Source organism: Lepus europaeus, chromosome 16 (assembly GCF_033115175.1).
Source record: "Lepus europaeus isolate LE1 chromosome 16, mLepTim1.pri, whole genome shotgun sequence".
NCBI classification, from domain to species: domain Eukaryota; kingdom Metazoa; phylum Chordata; class Mammalia; order Lagomorpha; family Leporidae; genus Lepus; species Lepus europaeus.
Window position 1 is genome coordinate 2,382,160 of NC_084842.1, and position 15,753 is coordinate 2,397,912.

General features: G+C 50.4%; 1 protein-coding gene across 1 annotated transcript in view; it reads left to right on the plus strand.

The window, feature by feature from the left end:
* Positions 1–15,753, plus strand: part of ZMAT4 (zinc finger matrin-type 4) — a 278,835-nt gene that overhangs the window by 45,096 nt on the left and 217,986 nt on the right. Inside the window, exon 2 of the mRNA XM_062213466.1 lies at positions 6,153–6,242. Within this exon, the coding sequence (XP_062069450.1) occupies positions 6,153–6,242 (90 nt within the window). The remainder of the gene's footprint in view (positions 1–6,152; positions 6,243–15,753) is intronic.

Here is a 15,753-nt window from a genome sequence, read left to right on the forward strand (position 1 = left end):
CTCCTCCACACCAGTGCGTCTGACATAGAGGTAAGCTTGCTCCCTCTCGCCGGCCCCACCGGAGCAGGCTGACCTGCAGTTGTGAGTGCCAAGGGAACTGTTTCAGCAAAAGAAACTGGAGTGCGGATACATCTGAGCCTTCGCAATGCCTGGATTCGGCCACAGGGACTTTCATTAAAATGCAAGAGTCGTTAATTTCAGGCCTATCTGGGAAGCTTCAAGTCCATGTGGCTGGAGTGAAAGTAATGGCTTTTTGCTTAAGATGCAAGTAGGAATGTGGGAAAGAGGCTTGGAGTGACTCTCAGTGCAAATGGAAGAGACTGTTATTCTTTCTCAAGTCTTTGATCTTAAGGTAACAGATATTTTGCTTCTCTGATTTTTTTTAAAGATTTGTAGGCAGGGACAGTGAGAGACAGAGACAGAGACAGAGAGAGAGAGAGAGAGAGAGAGAGAGAGAATCTTCCATCTGCTGGTTCACTCAGCAAATGGCTACAACATCTGCGGCTGGGCCAGGCTGAAGCTATGACCCTGGGACTTCCACAGGGGTGACAGGGGCCCAAGCCTTTGGGGCCATTGTCTGCTTCCTTCCCAGGTGCATTAGCGGTGAGCTGGATCAGAAACAGAGCAGCCAGGACTCAAACTGGTGCTCCGGTAAGGGCTGCCGGCATAGCAGGTGGTGGCTTAACTCACTGCACCACAATGCTGGCCCCATTCATTCTGAGATTCTTTTTTTTTTTTTTTTTTTTTTTTTGACAGGCACGGTGGATAGTGAGAGAGACAGAGAGAAAGGTCTTCCTTTGCTGTTGGTTCACCCTCCAATGGCCGCTGCGGCCAGCGCGCTGCGGCCAGTGCATCACGCTGATCCAAAGCCAGGAGCCAGCTGCTTCTCCTGGTCTCCCATGGGGTGCAGGGCCCAAGCACTTGGGCCATCCTCCACTGCCCTCCCGGGCCATAGCAGAGAGCTGGCCTGGAAGAGGGGCAACCGGGACAGAATCCGGCACCCCGACCGGGACTAGAACCCGGTGTGCCGGCGCCGCAAGGCGGAGGATTAGCCTGTTGAGCCATGGCGCCGGCCCATTCTGAGATTCTGTACTAGTTCTACTTAACACTCCACACCCAGGGTACACTTTTCTCCTCGAAGTTCCTTTCACGCAGGGGTCCGTCTTCTTACGACTCCTGAAGAGCGTGCACGTGTTTGGCCTCACTAAGTCTTTGCAAAAGTCATAAGGATTTGTTGGGGTGGTTGTGTTTCCTGGGTGACGGCAATGTGTTTTCTCTCGGCCTTCTCCAAGGAGCTGTGCTCCATAGTCTCCAAGGGTAAAAGTGCACGCCTTGACCTCGGCACGGTGTATCCCGGCCTAACGTGGTAAGATTTGAAGTAGCACGCATTGTCCTTGAGTTGAGAAGGTTCCTCTGATGCCAAGCTGCACAACAACAACAACAACAACAACAACAAAACAAAAACAGGGGTCTGCGCTGTGGCTTAGTGAGTTAAAGCCCCGGCCTTCAGTGCTGGCATCCCATATGGGCACCGGTTCGAGCCTTGGCTGCTCCACTTCTGATCCAGCTCTCTGCTATAGCCTGGGAAAGCAGTGGAAGATGGTCCAAGTCCCTGGGCCCCTATACCTGCGTGGGAGACCCAGAAGAAGCTCCTGGCTCCTGGCTTTGGATCAGCACAGCTCTGGCTGTCGCGGCCATCTGGGGAGTGAACCAGCAGATGAAAGACCTCTTTCTCTGTCTCTACCTCTCTCTCTCTAATTCTGTCCTTCAAATAAATAAAAACAAATCTTAAAAAAAAAAGCCTTTCCACAGTGGCGAAGCAGTTATCAATGATATCCACAAATGTGGGCATTCTGCCAGGCTATGTAATAGCATTCCTTCCCTGTGATACTTACTGCGAATCACATTAATGGTATATAAATTTATACGGCAGGTGAAATGACAATGGCTTGGGCATTGCCAGATTCTCACTACGTGTAGGCAAATTCACGCCAGATATAAAAAAAGGGAAAACCTTCCCCGCGCCCTCTATCCTCAGAAATTCTCCTTTTTGCTTTCTTTCCCACCTCCTGTTCACATGCTTATCAACTTGTACGTAGTGGTGATCATAGTATACACGCGTGCTCATGAGTGCAGCATTTCTTATGCCACACTTGCTGTGTTGAAAGCATTTCTCGCCTCTCTTCACAGAAACCAGGTTCACTCCATGGCTGCCTTGCTAGGCTTCCTCTTGATGAACTCATAGCTGTCTCTCTCCCTATTTTTCTTCTGTTCCTATTTAGGTGACACTGCCTTGAGCATCATTGCACTGATGTCATTGTCACATTGGGGATGTTTTTGTTTATTTATTTTTTTAGAATAAATGGAAAGCTGCAAGATTACCATGCCCAATGTCAGGGAATTTCTTTCTGGTGGTGAGCAGTGGAGAGAAGCCAGTAGGAGGTTGGTGCTGTAAGTGACTCAGAGAGTCAGTTCTTGGGAAAAGGCTGGGTGTGCCTGGAGGCAAGGGGAGGATCTCCACCCTCCCCCCAGCATTGCAGGCCCCTGGTGGGAGGCCAGGCCAGCTGGCAGCCACCCAGGAACAGCCTGCTGGTCCTCTGTCCCTTTGCCAATCAGTATCATTTGCAAGCAGCTGTGGTTTTGAGTCAGCCTGACCAGCATCAGGACCCCACAGCCAGTCCACTGCAGAGTGGAAGGGCTGGCCCCAGAGTTCTCTCCCTGTGTGGCTCAGGCCCTGGATGTGGGGAAAGCCAAGGGAGGCAAGAGGCGTGCCCAGAAGGAGAAACCACGAGGCTTCCACCGCCACGCCCCAAGCCAGGCGATCAACCTCAACCGAAGCGCCCCCGGCCCCTAACCTAAGGCAAGGTCCTAACGTGTAGTGTGCGGCCAGTCCCAGTCCATACCGGACCTGGGGCAGGCGAGCTGCCGGAGACACCGCGCGCAGCGACCTCGCCCAATCAGGGTCACCAATAAGCGGCAGATCCCAGGCGTGCTCTGCACGCACGGCGCCACCACAGGCCCTGCCATTGATTTCGCTTTTCTGTTCATCTAATGGGCTCTGACTGGTCTTTGAGAAAGAAATGGAATCGTTTCGAAAAACGAAGGGAAAAAAACCCAGCCACGAAACCTCGGCGCTTTGAGATTTCTGATTTGACCATGATTCTGGTCTCTGGGAATCCAGGGCTGTGAGGAGATGGGTGAGGCAGGTGCTTCGGTCTCAGCCACTTCTGAGCTTGCAGTGTCACTGCTCTGGCTCCCTGGTGACCATGTGTGTGCGCCTCCTGCCACCAGCTCAGGCTCTGTGTCTCTCTCCAGCAAACTGCAAGTGTTCTTTTTTAATTTTTATTTTTGATTTATTTGTTTGAAAGGTAGAGTTACAGAGAGAGAGGTTAATCCTCTGACACACATCCACAAAGTCTCTCTTCTGGCCTGCCAATCTTCCTGGCAAAAAACACTCCAGATAACCCTAGATTAATGCCTACTAATCGGAGCCAGTGTTGGCAGTGCAACAGGATAAGATGTCACCTGCCAAGCCACCAGCATCCCACATTGGAGCTCTGGGAGTCCCAGCTGCTCCGTTTCCAGTCCACCTCCCTGCTAATGTGCCTGGGAGGACAGCAGGAGATTGTCCACGTGCGTGGGTCCCTGTGGGAGACATGGATGGAGTCTCAGGCTCCTGTTCTTGGCATGGCCTATTTGTGGAGGGAATCAGCAGATGAGAGAACTCTTCAAGTCTGCGTTGCAAATACATCAACCATTAAAAAAAACTACCAAGTCACCTAGAAATGACTTACAAGTGTTGACAATATATATTCAAAAAGGAGACTCAGCATTATTATAGCTCAGTAAAATTTTTCAGGTTCTATTAGCCTGTTTACACCCATCTAAAGACCGTCAAGTGTTTAGGAACTGTTGGGCAGCATGATCTCACTGTAGGGAGAATAAAGGAATTAAAAAAGATGATTAGTAAGGACCGTTGACAGAAAGGATTTACAATGTATCCAGTAAAGAAGATGTATCTTGCTGTGTGTTCTCTGAAAACCACTCTGCCTTTGTGGCTAATCTATAAAAAAAGCCATCGAGCAGGGGATTAGTGCAAATGTAACTGTAGACAAAGGCAAAGAGGGGCAAAGACTTTAGAAAGAGGGAAATGATCTCTAACTACAGGAAGGAGAGGAGATCAGGACTCAGTCGATAGCAATGGATTGGATCGATTCAGTGTTAGGGAATCGGCGGGGTCGATAGTATAGTAAGAAATATTTAGTGCTGGGTAGAGTTGCAGTTTCTCATACATGCCGATGTCGAGGGGTGGCTGGGCCCAGCTTCTTGTTTCTGACATCAAAAAGAGTTCGAGGATGAGATGTGGGTAAGAAGTCAGCAGAGAGACAAGGTTTATTTACCTACAGAGCAAAAATGCATGCGTAGTAACAGAACAACTCTTGTCTAGGCTGGTGAGGAACAGCTCTCTTAGTTTTTTTATTCTTCTTTCTGTTTGTCTTTCTTGGACTAAACAGGAGAGGGAGGAGGAGGGGGGATGTAGTGCATGGGAGGGTGGGTACATTGGGAAAAATTACGATGTTGCTAATGTTGTGTTTATGAGATACAAATAAATTTAAAAAAAAAGGAGTTCAGACATACTCAAAAGAGAGCACCCTCAACAAGGTGTGGGGCCATCCGTTTGTGTGATCTGCAGGCCTAGTGGGTGGAGTTTGGGGGTGGGGCTTAATGAAGTGTTCATGGGGGCAGAATTGGGGGTGGAGTTTGAGTATCGTCCGAGCCTTTGACCTTTTGTGGAGCTCTTGTAAGTATCATGGTGTCAGGTGCATGATGGGTGTACGAGTGTCAGCATAGTAGTTTTATTAGAATGACCTTACGATTTGCTAAGGTCAATGTGGGGACACGGCTGGCCGCCATGTTGGTTGGTTACTTTTGGCTGGCACTGACTCCCAGAGGCAGTTTTGTGGGCAGCTGTAGTTTTCCACTACACAGGAAGTGGAGGAGGGTGTACAAGAGGCAAGTCGGGTAAGGCAGGGCTGCAGGGCCACCTTAACAAAGACCGTGTTCATTCATGGAGGAAACCTGCCCTGTTTTGACTGTACGTGTATTTGATGGCCAATTCTAGTCATTGGCCCAGTGTCACCCAGGTGGAAAGAGCTAGGGCCAGTGCTGAGAATCTGAACCTCAGCCTGCCCTCTCTGTGCTCTGCTCACTGGGCCGCCCAGTCTCAGGTGGAGACATGGGAGCTGGAATTACAGTGCTCTTCTGCAGTCACGGGAGGGGCGTGAAAATGCCTCTTGGGACCCCGCTGTCCCACATCAGAGGGCTGGGGTTGATGCCTGGCTCTGCTCCTGGCTCCAGCTTCCTGTTAATGTGGACCTTGGAAGGCAGTGGTGATGGCTTAGGTGGTTCAGTTCCTGATGCTCACATGGGCGCCATGGGCTGTGCTCAGGTCTTCTGCCTTTGGTAGCTGCGGCCATGTGAGGAGTGAACCAGCTGATGTGTGCTCTCTCCATCTGATCTGTCTGCCTCCCAAACGAATAAATAAAGATAACGATAAAAAATAAACAAGTCTCAAGTGATGGGAGTCTGGATAGGGTACGGAGCTGTCAGTCCTGCCAGAAACTAATAGTCTCGCCTTTATTTCCATTGCCTGAGCCTGCTTGCAGGTGGCGTGGCTCTGATTGGTCCCCGCACACGCATGCAATGTGTCTTATTGGCTGAGTGGTGTCGGACCTCAGAGGACCCCCGTGGGAGGTTAGGAAAAAGGACAGCTGTAGGGGGCAGTGCCTGCCCAAGTTCCTCAGGACAGAGTGGTGAGAGTGAGAGAAAAATCCATCCCCTTGTTGCTTCTTTGTGCATCTCAATTGACCTGTGTGCTGCTCTCTTTGCTTACCTGTCCTTAATTTCGGGGGACAGTGCAACACATTATCCGCTTCCTGGAGCTTGTATCTTTGTCTTATTCTGTATTGACAGCGGCCTCAGGGCTTCGGGTGAGTCCTTTGACTTATGTGAAACCCCATCTCCGCAGCGCCCAGGAGTGCAGGAAGTTCTCTCCTGGAAACATTCCTTCACATTTGCAATGTCCCTGGCCGTTTCCTAAGACCACAAATGCCTCCTCCTTTACAAACACCTGCCTCTCCTTTTCTCCCCAGAGCCGAAAACATGCCAGCAAAGTCCGACTGTACTACATGCTTCACCCCAGGGATGGGGGCTGTCCTGCCAAGCGGCTCCGCTCGGAGAACGTGAGTAGCCCCGTGCCTGTGGCGTCCCCAGACCTGCTCTGTCTACTGAGGGCTTTGGAGGGGCGGGGAGTGCCGTCTGATCAGGTTCGTGGGAAAATTGATCGGAAACCGTTCTGAAATAATACAGTAAACTTACAGATAAACGGCAAAGAGTCTGTTTTTTTCCAATCATTTCCTTTCCTTCCAGACGTTGCCAGTGTAGCGCTGGTCACCTTTCCGGTGACTTTGCGTTGGGACTGTGTAGAAAAGTACGCACAGAGGTGCAGGGGATGGAGCAGAGCTTCCTGAGATGCCACAGGGCCATGGAACAACAAAAGACAGGGCCCAAGGGACAAGCGTGTCACAACACGAGCTGCTTTGCTCTTCACATACTGCCTTTTTCCTGTGGCATGTAAAACACAAATGTCAGTTTGCTAATTTATCATGAAGACTCTGCATCTCTTGCAAATCAAGACACGCAGGCTTTTGGATCAGCACCCCCCCCTTGCCCTGGGGGAGCCCTAACTCGGGAAGACAAATGGCAATTAGAAAGTGGCTCCAAGGCTGCCAAGCAGGGAGTGAAGGGTTTAAGTCAGCCAGGCCAGGGCCCAGGCCTGTGAAATCAGTCTGCCTTCCTCCCAGTAGGGGTGTTCTTCCCCACTGAGCAGGAAGTTCCTATCTCCAGCTGCAGAAGCCCTCTGCATGGTGAGCATTGCGGATTCAGCGCAGAATCTGCAGCAGGTGCAGCAAGTGCACCCCCCCCCCCCCCCGCCCTGAGCTGTCAGTGGGGCTCGGCGTTCCTCTTTCCTTTCCACTGACCAGTGAGGAAACTCTACGGCACCTACACCTGTGTGTGTCTCTCTGGATAAGGAAAGAGAGAAGCAGAGGGCTCCGTGCAGGCAAACGTTGTGCGTGGGCACTGGTGCTTTGGCTGAATTCCAAGCACGCCTCACGAAATGAGCTGTGCGCCCCCAGACCGAGCTGGACCACTGTGGGGCTGTGCTTGTGGCCTTGTTAGAGCAGCTGCGGGAGGCAGGAGATGTCATGGGGACCATGCCAGCTGCTAGGAGCTTGGGCCATAGTTAGGTCTGTTAGCTCTGTTAGCCCTTTGCTTTAAGACCGGGCAGGAGCACTTGCGTTTGTGCTGTCCTGGTTTTCGTGATTGTCACCCTTTCTTCCTTGGACTGTTGTGAAATAGAAAAGAGAAGGGTGGATCACAGCTGTGCTGTGGGATGCCAGACAAGGAAGACCCCGGTTTGCCAGGAAGAAATGCATTGAGGCCAGAGGTGCGGCCTCGTTACATTAAGAAGGTTAATCCGCCTCTTGTGATGCCTGCATCCCTTATCAGTGTGCTGGCCCTGCTTCCAGTGCAGGTTCTCCTGGGAAGGCGGCAGAGGATGTCCAAGTACTTGGGCCCCAGCCATCCACGTTGAAGACAAGGATGGAGTTCCAGGCTCCTGGCTTTGGCCTGGCCCAGCTCGGCCATTGGGACCATTTGGAGAATGAACCAGCAGATGCAAGATCTCTCTTTTACTCTCTCTCTCTCTCTCTCTGTCTCTCTCTCTCTGTCACTGTCTCTCCCTCCCTCTACCTTTTGAAGAGATAATAATTAAAAAAACAAACAGGGCCGTCGCTGTGGCTCAATAGGCTAACCCTCTGCCTGTGGCGCCGGCACCCCAGGTTCCAGTCCCGGTCGGGGCGCTGGATTCTGTCCCGGTTGCCCCTCTTCCAGGCCAGCTCTCTGCTATGGCCTGGGAGGGCAGTGGAGGATGGCCCAAGTGCTTTGGCCCTGCACCCCATGGGAGACCAGGAGAAGCACCTGGCTCCTGGCTTTGGATCAGCGTGATGTGCCGGCCGCAGCGCACTGGCCGCTGCGGCCATTGGAGGGTGAACCAACAGCAAAGGAAGACCTTTCTCTCTGTCTCTCTCTCTCTCTCACTGTCCACTCTGCCTGTCAAAAACAAACAAACAAACTAACTAACTAACTAAAGAAATGCATCCCATAGGGATGGAGATAAACAACACGTGGAAATAACTATGCTACCACAGGGAAAGTATTTGTCATGTTCTTCCCAAAGACCCATGGAAGGCAAAGCAGGTGCATCGTTGCCGAGGTGACCCAGTGAGGGGAGGTGTCCCTGAGCAGCTGGCATCTGAGCCAGGACCTGGACTTTTCTAGATGGGGGCTGTAAGGGCCTGCGAGGAGGGTACAGATATCTCAGGTGCATTCTTGTGGGGGAATAAAGTTGTTGAGCCACAGGGAATTAGCCTAGACCAGCTTTTATGTAGATTCAGAATCCTATAGCTGACCTGGAATTCTGCTTCCCATAAGATGAGTGTGTTTGCAAGTAGGATAGAATTATATGTTTAAAAAATGAGATTGTGTTTGCTTATTTATGAGAGAGAGGAAGGGAGGGAGGAAGGGAGGGGAAGGTTACGGTAGGGGAGGGGAGGGGAGGGGAGGGTAAGGGAGAGTAAGGGAGAGGAAATGATAGACAGGAAGGAATAAGGAAAGAAGGAAGGACCAAACAAAGAGACCAATAGGCAGAGAGAGAGAGAGAGAGAGAACTCCAATCCTTGTGTGGTTCACTCCTTAAAAGTATGCAATGGCCAGGGCTGAGCCAATGCTGGAGCCAGGAGCCTTGGCAACCACGCCAGAGCTCCCACGTGGGTGGCAGGATCCCAACTTCTACTTGAGCCATCACTGCTGCCTCCCAGGGATCTCATCAGCAGGGAGTTGGAATCCAAGAGTGCCTCCAGGATGCAGACCCAAACACTGGGATGCAGCCGGCTTAGCCACGAGGTCCTGGGCCTGCCCTCAGAATTCATGATCGAGCAGGGGACCCCTTATTTCAGTGTCTTCACCTAGTGCTCAGAAACCGTGGGGTTCACGGACACGTGGCAAGTGGCCATTTAGACAGGCTGTCTTCTGTCGTGTTCTAACATGAATGTGGTACTTGGACCTGGGCCGCTGGGCGGGACTCACAATGGCCAGCAGAGAGGGAGTCCCAGGGACCAAGCCGGGGCGACATTTGAGCACTGAATCTTAACCACTTCCATCAGCCCCGTGACTTCCCCCATTCAGGCTGTGGTCCTGCCCGTGACCTTGGGGGCAATGTATGAGAGAGAGAAGCCTTTGCAAGCCCGCTTTACCAAAGACTCCTTAGCAAACGTCTTCCTCGGGCATAGCCTGGGTTATGGAGGCTTTCATGTTCCCATGATTTATTTATCAGATCATTTCCCCATAATTTATTAATCACGGTATAAAAGAAGATCAGTAAATAGAAAAGGCAACAAAATCACCTGACTTTTTTGAAAGAAATGCCTGCTGGTGTTCCAGTGCGTGTCCAGCTCGTCGGTGAGTGTCGTCTCATCACATCTTTTGATGAATTGGATCCTGGGCAGCAGCTGCCTCACCTGCTTCTCTGGGGCTGGAGAATAGGTTGCTAATTATTGGGGATTATTTTGCTTTGCACAGACTCACACCAAAGGACTATGGACAGTGGGAGATCAGAAATAAAGACCTAATTCTAGCTTATAACCTGTAGCACCCCGTCTAGGAAACAAAGCCTTTATTTATACTAATGAGGCCAGGAAGCCAGCTTGCTCTGAGTCAGACTTGTAAGACGTCAGACTTCTATCCCCAGGAATGATCCAGAAAGACAAACCAACCCCTGGAACAATAAATGCCCAAGGGTCAGGGCTTGACCGATGAATGACAGCTTCCCTGAGTGTTGTCTCAGTTTCCGTCATTTGCCCAAGCACAAGGCATTGTAACCCATCACACAGAGCGCCTTGTTTTGCATGAGCTACCTTCAGCTTCTCCACACCCACAGCCTCCAACCAGTGCACACCTAAGGGCCTCGCTTTTGGTCCCACCAAAATGCCTGCCCACTCCTCTGCCTGCCTCCGAGTCTCTCCGAGGAGCACAAGTGATGGTGGCGGGTTCCCTTGTTAGCACAGGGCTCGGAGGCAGCATCTTCGGTCGTCCACACTTGGTTGATCTTTGCTTATTTCCACTCGGTTGTACAATGGGAATGAGAAAACGTGTAATGTGCAGGTTTATCCTACAGTCCCTCCGAGATAACTCGTCTGGGTCCAGCACGTTGTCTGCATTGTGTTTTCTGTGTGCCGTGTTATCATTGTCTGTCTCTCACCGGCGCCCAGAGCACACAGCGCCCTCTCTGACTTGCTTCTTTGTTCCCACCCATCCTTGCTCCTTCCATGTTTGCATCCCAGCACCCCCTGATTGAGGGGGAGGGCTCACAGCTGTCCCCAGTTGTCCCCAATACCCAGGCGTGTGAGTGGCGTCTGAAAACAGAGACCGCTTGTTGCTGCTCCTCCCGTACCTGGCCACACATGTGCCTTGCCCTGACCACAGCCCTCTAGGGACACATGCTAATTCCAGATCCCATTCAGGTGAACAAAAGGCCCCAAAGTATGACGTTGCCATTGCTACCTTAGGTCACAGGACCTTTGTCGCTGCTGTTATGAATATTATTAGGTTCAAAGAACTTGAATTTGTTTCTGTTTCCTATTTGGAGTGTTTCCATATTTTTTAAAGATGTGTTTAGGGGGCCAACGCTGTGGCGTAGTGGGTAAAGCCACTGCCTGCAGCACCGGCATCCCATTGGGTGCCGGTTCAAGTCCCAGCTGCTCCTCTTCCAATCTAGCTCTCTGCTGTGGCCTGGAAAAGCAGTGGAAGATGGCCCGAATCCTTGGGCCCTGCACCCACGTGGGAGACCCAGAAGAAACTCCTGGCTTCTGGCTTATGGGCAAGATGGTAACCAAATACCAGGAACTCCCTCTGGGTCTCCCACATGGGTGGCAGGCAGGGGCCTAAGTCCTTGGGCCGTGCTCTGCTGTTTTCGCAGGTGCACTAGCCAGGAGCTGGGTTGGAGGCAGAGCAGCCAGAGCTGGAACTTTTGGGATGCCGGCTTCAGCAGGCAGTGGCTGAACCTGCTGTGCCAACACCACTCCTCTCTCCCTATCTCCAGCTTTTAAAACTCTCTCTCCAGGTGCTGGACTGTTTGGAAACCTCTTTTGAATCTCTCATTTTTTTCTTCCCCAAAATTTTAGAGCAAGACTTTTTTCCCCCCAAGGCCGTGGAGGAAAATTAAGTGAGAGCAACATGTCACAGCTGATTATCTCCGAGAATTTTTGTGTAATCCTTTGAGTGTCAGCGCCAGAGAGGGCTTGGGAGCTGGATCATCTGGTCCACTGAAATGCTCAGGTTTTCACTCATGGCCCCTTTCATTAACTTCTCCCTCCCAGGCCACGGGGAGGGCAGGTGTGCCTGGGAGACAGCACTGGTATGTTAAAAGGTGATTTAGTCTTACCTTTTTATTTCTTTCTTTCGTTGACTCAAAAAGGCATAAAGTAGTTGCCAACCGAAATCACTAGTCAGTCTTAAATAAGCAGTGTTTTTAAAAAGATTTATTTCATTTATTTGAAAGACAGACAGACAGAGAGATCTTCTATCTGCTGGTTCACTCCCCAAATGACCGCAACGGCCAGAGCTGAGACAATCCGAAGCCAGGAGCCAGGAGCTTCTTCCGGGTCTCCCATGCAGGTGCAGGGGCCCAAGCACCTGGGCCATCTTCTACTGCTTTCCCAGGCCGTAGCAGAGAGCTGGATTGGAAGTGGAGCAGCCAGGGCTCGAACCATTGCTCTGTTATAGAATGCTAGTGTTGCAAGCGGGGGCTTAACCCACTGCCCACAAAGCTAATTTTCTTTTTTCTTTCTTTTTTAAATTTTTTGCCCTGCAGAGTTAGACAGTGGGAGAGAGAGACAGAGAGTTATAGACAGTGAGAGAGAGACAGAGAGAAAGGTCTTCCTTCTGTTGGTTCACTCCACTAATGACTGCTACAGCCGGTGCTGCGCCAATCTGAAGCCAGGAGCTGGGTACTTCCTCCTGGTCTCCCGTGCGGGTGCAGGGACCCAAGCACTTGGGCCATCCTCCGCTGCCCTCCTGGGCCACAGCAGAGAGCTGGACTGGAAGAGGAGCAGCTGTGACTAGTACCTGGCGCCCCAACCGGGACTAGAACCTGGGATGCTGGCGCCGCAGGCGGAGGATTAGCCAAGTGAGCCACAGTACCGGCCCAGTCTAATTTTCAAGTTGGCAATTTTGTATGACTTGCGAATGATTTTATAAATATCCAAACGGCCCTTGGCAGGAGACAAGGATTCCCACCCTTGGTACCTGTGCAGAGTACCCAGGGTTCAGAGTGTGAAGTGGGGATTCTGTACTTGGTTCTGCTGCGTCTAAGGTTTCCAGCATTGTCTTAGACTTCCGAAATTCAACTCCCATGGCTACAGCTGGGGACTCTGCCTGTCTCTTGAAATGGTTAAGGACCTCGAGTAAAACTGTCTTGTTTGTGAAGAAGTGTAGGGAGAAGAGTTATCTCGTGCAATTTCTTCTTCTTTGTTTTTGGATGGTCTCCTGGCCTTGGTGTCTCCTGTAATCATTCAGGTGATTTCTGTTGAGCTGCTACTGGATTCAAAGTTCAGGGCCACATACAGTAAAAGACACAGAAACAGAGGGAGACACGGAGCTCATGGGGTCCTTGGAGAAAAAGGTCATGTAAAAAGCAATTTTTACACAATTAAGTGCTGGTTTCTGTGGCCCAGGCTCTAATGAAATAAGTGCTCTGAGTGGTGACTGTTTGGTGGGAGCAGAGGTCGTTAACATCAGCTTCCCCGGGCAGATGCTTGAGAAGGTTCTGGAGTTGTGGGCAGGATTTGTGGGGTGTGGGGTGTGTTCTAGGCGAGATCTTGCTCTGAAGAATCCCAGGATGAGGAAGGCTATAGGGAGGGGGTCCTGGCTGGGCCCCCTTAAGGCTGAATTTTATTCATTATTTATTCAGAAAGCCTTTGAAAAACTCCCAAGACAAACAAATGCTTTGTTTTGGAAATAAGGGATCACCTCTATCCAAGGACACCACTAGAATGTGTTTGGAACTGGAGCGCCTGTTGTGGCAAAATACCATAGCCTGCGTGGCTTAAGCAACAGAAATTAATTCCTCACATTTAGTACAGGTAGAAATTGCTCTCAGGGCTGGCATAGTGGCCTAGCGGGTAACACTGCCTCTTGGGATGCTGGCATCCCATATGGGCACCAGTTCAAGTCCTGGCTGCTCCGCTTCCTATCCAGCTCCCTGCTAATGCACCTGGGAAAAGCAGTGGAAGGTGGCCCAAGTGCTTAGGCCCCTGCCACCCATGTGGTTTCAAGCCTGGCCCAGCCCTGTCCATTGTGGCCATTGTGGGGGGGGGTGAACCAATGGAAAAGGAAGACCTTTCTCTCTGTCTCTCCCTCTCTGTCACTCTGCCTTTCAAATAAATACATATATCTCTGAAAAAAAAAAAGAAAAGAAAAGCCAACTCTTAAGAAATTATTGTCATGGATAGGATTATGAAGTATTATTTGAAAAATATTTAAAATATCTTCATTGGCTTTCGTCATGAAAAATTACCCCTTGCTCCTCCCCCACTTCCTTCTTTCCATCTTCTTTAGCTTTCTTTTGGTAGTTTTTTGGCAAGCTGGGCCATGACCAAAGCCGTTGACCCTTTGTGTCCTTAGCTTGGGCTGCAGTAACAAAATATCTTAGCCTGGGGGCGGGGCTTAAACAACAGAAGTTACTTCCTTACAGTTCCAGGGAGGCCAAGGTCAAGGTGCCAGTGCGTTTGGTTCCTGGTGAGAGCTCTATTCTTGGTTTGCAGAAACACACTCCTTGCTCTGTTCTCTCCCGGCAGAGAGAGAGAGAGAGAGAGCCTCTCTTGTGTCTCTCACAAGGGCACTGGACCCATTCATGTGGGGTTCACCCTACGCACCTAGCTACCTCCTCAGCTGAAGAATAGGGGTTTAACTTATGAATCCTGAAGACACAGCCACCCACACATTGCCCGTAGCTACCCTCAGCTCTATACCGGCTTTTACTGCATACTGCTGCAAAGGCTAATACAATGCAATTATTTTCATCACCATGGAGCTCCATACATTTCTTTCCTATTCTTCTATTTGCTTATTAGAAAACATTATGGATTCTGGGGCTGGCATTGTGGCGTAGCAGGTTCAGCTGCCACCTGCAACCCCAGCACCCCACGTGGGTTCCCGTTCAAGTCCCAGCTGCTCCACTTCCCATCCAGTTCCCTGCTAACGAGCCTGGGAAAGCAGTGGAAGATGGCTCACATGTTTGGGCCCCTGCACCCATAGGAGAGAGCTGGAAGAAGCTCCTGGCTCCTGGCTTCAGCTTGACCCAGCCCTGGTCATTGCAGCCATCTGGGGGTGTGAACCAGCAGATAGATCTTTCTCTGTCTCTCATTCTGACTTTCAAATAAATAAATCAATCTTTTAGAGAAGAGATCCTCTTCTTTACTTTATTTATTTGAATGGTGAACATCTTCTGGAGCATTCTGTCGGGAACCCAGACAGTTCTTGCTTTAGCACTGGGAAGTGTTTGTCCCTCCGCTGTGTGATTCGCTTGGCTGAGGGCGTCCTCTCGCCACGCACCCTTCAGTGGCCAGGTCCTAGTTATTGTCAGTCCCTGTGTTTCTTCCTTTCCTTCTAGACGGTTCTGTGTATTCAGCCTTTGTTTTTTCTTTATGTAGTCCTTTTCTTCGAATAAGGAATGCTTTTTTTTTTTTTTTCCTTTTAGCTATTCCCACAAGTGGAAAATAGGGGCCACACACAGACTTCTAATAGAGCATTGCTGTTTATCAAAACATTTACATTCAGGGAAGAAATGAATGGGAAACCCTGGTGATTTCCACCCTGTAGTTCCTTAACACTGATGGACACAGGATTTTTGTTGTGTGTGTGTGTGCGTGTGCGTGTGCGTGAATGTGAATTTGCAGATTCTGGTCTTACAATTCATCTGTAGCCTCTAATCGATTCCTGCCTACTTTGTAGACAGGTTCAGAGCAGTGACAATTGGAGTTGCACAATGGTGCCTGTCGCCAGCGGAGGTCGAACAAGGTGACCCTCTGCCTTCTGGTTCCAGCCCATTCTGTAGCCAAGTGTTCTTTGTGCCATCTATTTACTGCCGTGTTTTTCACACTATTGTGCCTTTTGTGCGTGATTTACTATTTAAAGTGACCCATCAACCACAGCCTGGAACGCTGGCCGGTGTTCCTAAGTGCCAGAAGACTGGGAGGTGCCTTAGGGGGAATACATGTGTTAAGCTTTGTTCAGAAATGAGTTACAGTGCCATTGGCTGGGAGTCCAGTGTTAATGAATCAGCTCTATCTATGAAGTAATGCATCTATAAACAGAAACAGACATCAAACAAGGTTACCTATCGATCTGTTGCTGGAAACGTTGGGGCCAGAGGCTCGTGGCAGATTCATTTTGCATCCCCCCTAGGAGTAATGGCTCAGTGTTTGCTAATGCACTGTTCTCAGTGACTTTCCAGCACGCGGCTCCTACAGATAGCGAGGATCAGTTGTAGGAAGAGATATTACACGTACATGCATGCAATGGCATAGTCTATGGTATGCATGTCCTGTAGCTTATATCACCTCCTACTGGTGGGCT